Genomic DNA, 6,000 nt, shown 5'->3' on the forward strand with positions numbered 1-6,000 from the left:
GGCTGAACAGACGGGAATGATGCCCTCCATCCACTGCCTTAGCCCTGAGCATACCTTGCTGGCTTACAGCCACATTGCCTGACCACAGAGCCAGACCAGAGGTGAGCAGGTGTGAATTTGTGGGCTGCTTCCCCCAGTATCAGCTGAGGAAAATGGTAGGCAGCAGTCAGTGGTACAGATAAGGCCAGAGCACCACAAAAATTGAAAGGCAAGGGTGTACAGACAGGGAACCTGCCCTGTGGGAAGGGAGGGGAACTGGCAGCCCCCCATTCTTAGGGCTGGGCAGGATTTTTGATTAGGATGTCTGGGACTGGTTAGAAAAGGGAATTTGGGGTTTTTTACTCATTCAATATTTTGGATCAAAACTGTGCTTTATCTCTTGTCTTACTCCCACTGAGCCCAGTGCCAAGTCACTGCTCTCTCATGGATATGATGTCCCTAAACATATTTAAAAGAAGTGCTGCCACTCTGATTTTGTTCAACAATCTGGAGGAAGAAGATCTTTCCCTGTGCTGGCCAGCAACAGTGTGGGTACAGAGCCAGCACCCCCTGCCACGCCAGGATGCCTGATCTGCCCTGTCTGCCCACATCCCCCTGGGACCAGGGCAGGAACCTCTCACCAGCTGTGGCCAGCAGCAGGGCCCTGTCAGGCCTTGGCACATCCTGGGGCAGCGTGGTGCAATGCCCTGCAATCAGAGCAGGCACAAGGTTCCTGTGGCACACCGGGCTCGGAGCCAGCTGCCGGGACAGCGGCTCCCAGAGGAGGCCCACGGGTCCTGGGGGATGCAAGCGGCCCACAAGACGTCAGCAAACCCTTCCAGCTGCCCCAGGTCACCGGCCTTTGGGGACATCCTGCGTCACCCACTGGTCATGTTCAACAGCCATGGTTGGACCTTCACCCCGTGTCCTGCTGTGACACTGCCCTGGGGCACCAGAGCCTCTCCGGCTGCTGAGCACTGCCCAAGCCCAAAGCCATGGCTGCAGGGGACTGCAAGTGTCCCTCACTGTGACACCAGCGAGCTTTGACCCCAGCCACCCACCAAGGCCCACACAGCCACTCACTCACTGCCCCACCAGCAGGATCAGAGAGACAATCAAGGGCAAGAACGAGAAAAGATGTGGGCTGAAATAAAACCAATGTAATAGGGAAAGCAAAAGCCATGCATGCAAACAGAGCAAAGCAAGGAATTAATTCATCACTTCCCATGGGCAGGTGGGTGTTCAGCAATCCCCAGGACTGCAGGGTCCATCACAGGTAATGCTGACCTCAGAAGACAAAGGCCATCATTCCAAGTGTGGCTCACTTCTGCCCCACACTTTATATACTGATGTGTTATAGTCTGAAATGTCCCGTGGGTTGGTTGAGATCAATTATCCCAACAGTATCTCCTCCCACGTTTCCATGTGCTGCAGTCCCTACACCAGAGTGGCAATACGGAAAAGAGAAAAGACAATTAACTCCACAGCTGCCTAAACCAGCACAGCCAGCAGTGTTCTCCAGGGAACACAGATCCCACCCTTGAGCAACAGCCAGATAAACCACCAGAGGGACATTGCCCCCTCCATGGTCCTCTCCTCAGCAGGAACCAGTCTCCATCCATTCCTTATGGTTCAACACCTGTCTCAGCAATCAGCATGGAGACCAGGGAGCTCCAAAGGCACAGCTCCATCATGTCCCAGCCAGAGGTGCCATTGCAGTGGGGCTGGCCGAGGACTCTCCCAGTATGCCCCTCATGCTCCGTTTCCTCTGGATATCACAAGACTGCAACATTGCCCAGACTGAGGAGAGACAGAGAGCAGATGAGCTCTGAAATCCTCCCTCTGTCTGGAGGGAATTCTGTTTGCCATCATTTGGGGAACTTGCTGACTGGCAGCTGCTTTCCTAGAAAAGCAGGACTCCTGGGTGCTGGTGCAGTGAGCTCGTTGAGTCTCTGTGGCCACAGAGCTGGTCTTTGGGCAACCTGTCCTCAACTCACCGTCCTCCTGGGGAGCCAGGTCATGGCTCAGGGGAGGGGAAATGCCACCCTCATGTCCAAATGACTATGTATAATCCCCAGGGCCTCCTGCTGAGACATCTCCCATTACTCTGCATGTCCCAAACCCCTCAGAACTGTCCTTGTGCTCCCTTGATCCTGGCCAGGACCCTTTCAGAGAGGGCACTTCTGGGTCTGGCCTCAGCTGCCTCCTCCAGAGCCCCCAGTGCCCTCAGCAGTTCACACCCCCACAGCTGGCTGGAGACCCTGTCCCTGCTGCCCACGCTGGGGCAGGACAAGCCAAAGCCAGAGTGGTCTCAGCAGCTGAGAGGAATGGCGTGATCAGGAGAGAGGAGATGGGAATCTCCAGTGTATCCCAGGGCTGGGGTGTCTGGACATGGAGCTGGGATCTTGGGGAGGCTGCTGCCTAGAGGGGCTGAGACCTACAGCTCTGCTGCCCCTCACTGTTGCATGACTGCACTGAGTGCTGGGCAGACACCCATTTTTTGGGCACAGAAACCAGGCATCAGCTTTTGTGGTGTTGCTGTCAACAAAAGGAAGAAATATTTCAGCCTGAGGCTGGTGACACAAAGGAACAGGTTGCCCAGTGAGTTTGCACAGGTCTGAGGTTCAACACAGTCCTGAGCCACCTGGTCTAGTGCAAGATGTCCCAGCACACAGCAGGGCATTGCACTAGGTGGTCTCTGAAGATCCCTTCCAACCCAAACAATCCCACAACTTTGGGACTCTTTGTCCCATTCACATTCCCCAGCATGGCCCTGGAAAGATCCCACCCTGCAGAGCCAGTGTCCCCCTGCCATTGTCCCTGGGGCACTCCATGAGTGAAAGCAGCACACTGACAACACTGGCTTCCCAGGGATTCTTTTATTAGCAAAAACAGTGGGAAAAGCCCTTGGAGTCCAGGTACCAGCTGGAAAAGGGCTTGGCAATCTCCAGGGACCGTAAAGAGGTCATGGTCACATCACAACACTCCCAACTTGGTGCCGCTCTTTGAAAATAAAGAGGAGGCCACGAGCCTACAGCCCTTCCAATGGCCTGGCCAGCACAGCCGGATGCTTCTTCCTATGAGGATAAGGCACCATCTGGTCCTGCAGTGCTCACAGCCATCTCCGGTGCCGGTGCCGGGAGATCCCATCAGCTGCCACGGAGCGGGGAATGCCAGCGGGACTGGGGAGAGCCTGCAGTGGTCAGCCACGGGGACGTCTTGTGCTTCCTGACACCAGCACCTGTCCTGCAACAGCAGCATTCCTTAACTCCAAGGATCATCCCAGGGGGACACAAGGACCATCAACCCTGAGTCCACAGACCCTGAAGCCCTGCAGTCTCCGCACAGAGCAATGGGCCAGGCTCCCTCCTCCAGCATGGAGAGGGATATCCACCCCCAGCTGAGGGGACAGCCCCCATTCCCAGGCCCTTCCCAGCACATCCCCACCCCTTCACTGCTGGGCACCTCTCCCAAGAGGGAGGCCACCCACTGTCTTGCTGCCCCTGGACTGTGCATGTCCCCAGGTCTTACCTGGTGGCCAGGACAGGGTCACCAGCTGGGCTGCCCCTCGCTGAGGTTGATCTGCTCCAGGATCTGGCTGTACCTGCGGGTCAGGGCGTTGGTGTCCCTGGTGAGGTGGGTGAGGACCTGCTGCAGGCCAGTCAGGTGCTGGGACAGGCGCTCCTCCAGCTGGGCATCCTCGGCCCCGTTGCCGTCCAAGGATGCGTCGCCGTCGGTGTCGGCACCGCTGGGGCTCTGGTCACCCCCAGAGGCCAGGCCTTTCTCCACCATGGGCTTGATGGCCTTGAGGAGCTGGTAGCGCTCGTAGAGGTCCGTGCGGCTCTCGGCAGCCGGGGCTGCCCCCTCCTCCTGCGGGAAGACCCCTCGCAGCAGGCTGGGGAACATCACCTCCTGCTCCATCTTCTGCGTGGCTGAGAAGTACTGCTCCATGGCCCTTCTCCTACAGCTCTGGCACTGCTGCTCTGGGCTCTTCTCACAGGCTCACTGCTCCCTGGCCCTGTGGGGGCTTTTTATGCAGTGCTGGGGCACGGCCCTGCCCTGCTGTCCTCCCCTGCCAGCCCTGCTTGGGCTGGATGCCCTTGGGGTCGGGCTTGGCTCCAGCCCAGCCGGGGCTCGGCCCTGCTGTGTCCCTGGCTCTGTGCAATCTTTCCTGGCCCAGCCTCCCCGTGGCCTTCACCCGAGCTGGCCGGGGGTCCTGCTGCCTCCCCATGCCAGGAGCTACGGGGTGGTGGGCAGCCAGGAGGAGAGGTGCCCAGGGTCTCTCCCATCCTGCCCTGTGTTATCTCAGTGCCCCAACACGTTCAGTCCTGGGGCCCTCTGCCTGTGGCTCCAGCTCCTGTGCCCAGTGTGGGAAGGCTGCAGGGGACGGTCACCTCCCCTCGTTCCTGCTGCCATGCGCTCAGGACGTGAACACTGCGGGGACATTGAGCAACTCCTTTAGCACACACAGGGAAATCTGGAACACACTGGAAATTCACTGGAACATTGTCCCACTGGGTGTCTGGGGACAATGGAGCCTGCTGGTGACCAGAGATTTGGGTGCCCAGAGACATCCAATGCCCCCAAGCTCCCCTGCACCCAGCAGGGATGTGGACAGGGACAGGGACCTGACTCCATGATGTGTAACTGCTGTGGCAGCAGCACAGTGCCATTGCTGCCCCCAGGGGATTGTGGACGTGGGTTCCCTGCCATTGTTGTTATTCTGGGAGAGCAAAAGCCACAGCCAGGGCACCAGACAGCATTGCCTCTCCCTCCATGTCCCTGTGGTGCATGGCAATCAGGGACAGTGTTTCTGTGTGTGGAAAGGCTGTGGGGTGCCTGGTTCCTTTTGCAACCTTGGTGCTGGCAGCTCTCCCTCTGTCCCTCTGTGTCCCAGCCCTGCCACGCACCCTTTGCCCACCCTTTCCCCACCTGTCCTGGCCACCCCTCTTGTCCCTTTCCTTGTGTCCTGGCATCTCTTTGTGCCCTGCCACGGGGCCCATTGCTGCACCAAGGAGTGTGGGTGCTGCTGGCCCCGTGCAGGTGCCAGACAGAGCCTTGGCCACATCAGGGCACCTGGGCTCCTGCAGAGCTTCCCATTCCTCCCACTGCTTCCCAAGCCACTCAAAGCGTGCTTCCTAGATTGTTTGGAGTGATCTAGTCCAGGCAGACTCCAATTTCCTCCCAGCCCATTGTCCTTGGGATATTGCCAAATACTCTTGGTGCCTTTAGGTACCCCATTAGCCAAACATGGGACACCAAATCTCCCAGAGCCCACTGGGAGACACTGGCTACAGCTGGGGAGCTGCCACTGCCAGCAGGGATGTCAGGAGTAGGAGGACAAAGACTGCTGCTGTTGGAGCACAGTACTGCCACCATGGGGGCTGAGCATGGCTGGGCTTGGGCTGTGCTGAACTGGGGTGCCCAGCCCTGGTTTGGGGCCCTGGAGAGGCTGCTGAGGATCTGAGCACTGATATCCTCTGCTGCCACAGACCCCCGGATTTGGGCAACCTCAGCCCTGACCTGTGGCCCTCCTGGCGGGTCCAGCCCAGCCCCAGCCTCAGCTCAGAGTACAGGTCGTGCCACCACATGTGTCCCCAATGTCATTGTACCATCCCGGGCACATCCTCCTGTCTTATCCCTCTGTGGCACCAAGGGAGGGGAGTGTGGCACCATGCTCAGCATATGGAGCTGGGAGGAGAAGGAAGAGGGGCAAAGTCAGAGGGATAGCAGTTGTCTTGCCAGGTCACCATGACATGCGGTGGAGCCCTGCTCTCCTGCATGGGCTCTTGAGTGGCACCTGAGTGGCAATGGGAAGGGGTGAACCAATGAATGCCTTTTTTTGCTTTGCTTACTTGTGCAGCTGTTGCTCTTCCTGTGCAGTGTGACAGTGGTCACAAGGGTTGCAGGCGAAGAGAGGAGGCGAGATTATCGACCTCATGTTCAGAAGGCTTTATTTATTATTTTATGATATATATTATGTTATGACTATACTAAAATAAATAGAGGAAAGGTTCTCAG

General features: G+C 57.8%; 1 protein-coding gene across 2 annotated transcripts; it reads right to left on the bottom strand.

Moving 5' to 3' along the window:
- Positions 1–2,843: 2,843 nt before the first annotated feature.
- Positions 2,844–3,994, bottom strand: LOC134415144 (thyroid hormone-inducible hepatic protein-like). 2 transcript variants are annotated; one of them, XM_063150445.1, is made up of 2 exons: positions 3,511–3,994; positions 2,844–3,220 (listed from the first exon to the last, which is right to left on the bottom strand). In XM_063150445.1, the coding sequence occupies exon 1, from the start codon at positions 3,928–3,930 to the stop codon at positions 3,529–3,531; it is 402 nt and encodes a 133-aa protein (XP_063006515.1). In that variant the 5' UTR covers positions 3,931–3,994; the 3' UTR covers positions 2,844–3,220; positions 3,511–3,528. The 2 variants fall into 2 exon arrangements, with proteins under 2 accessions (XP_063006515.1, XP_063006514.1); XM_063150444.1 differs by having other exon boundaries at positions 2,844–3,225.
- Between the last annotated feature and the right edge of the window lie 2,006 nt (positions 3,995–6,000).

This window comes from Melospiza melodia, chromosome 2 (genome assembly GCF_035770615.1).
Source record: "Melospiza melodia melodia isolate bMelMel2 chromosome 2, bMelMel2.pri, whole genome shotgun sequence".
In the NCBI taxonomy this organism is placed as follows: Eukaryota; Metazoa; Chordata; class Aves; order Passeriformes; family Passerellidae; genus Melospiza; species Melospiza melodia.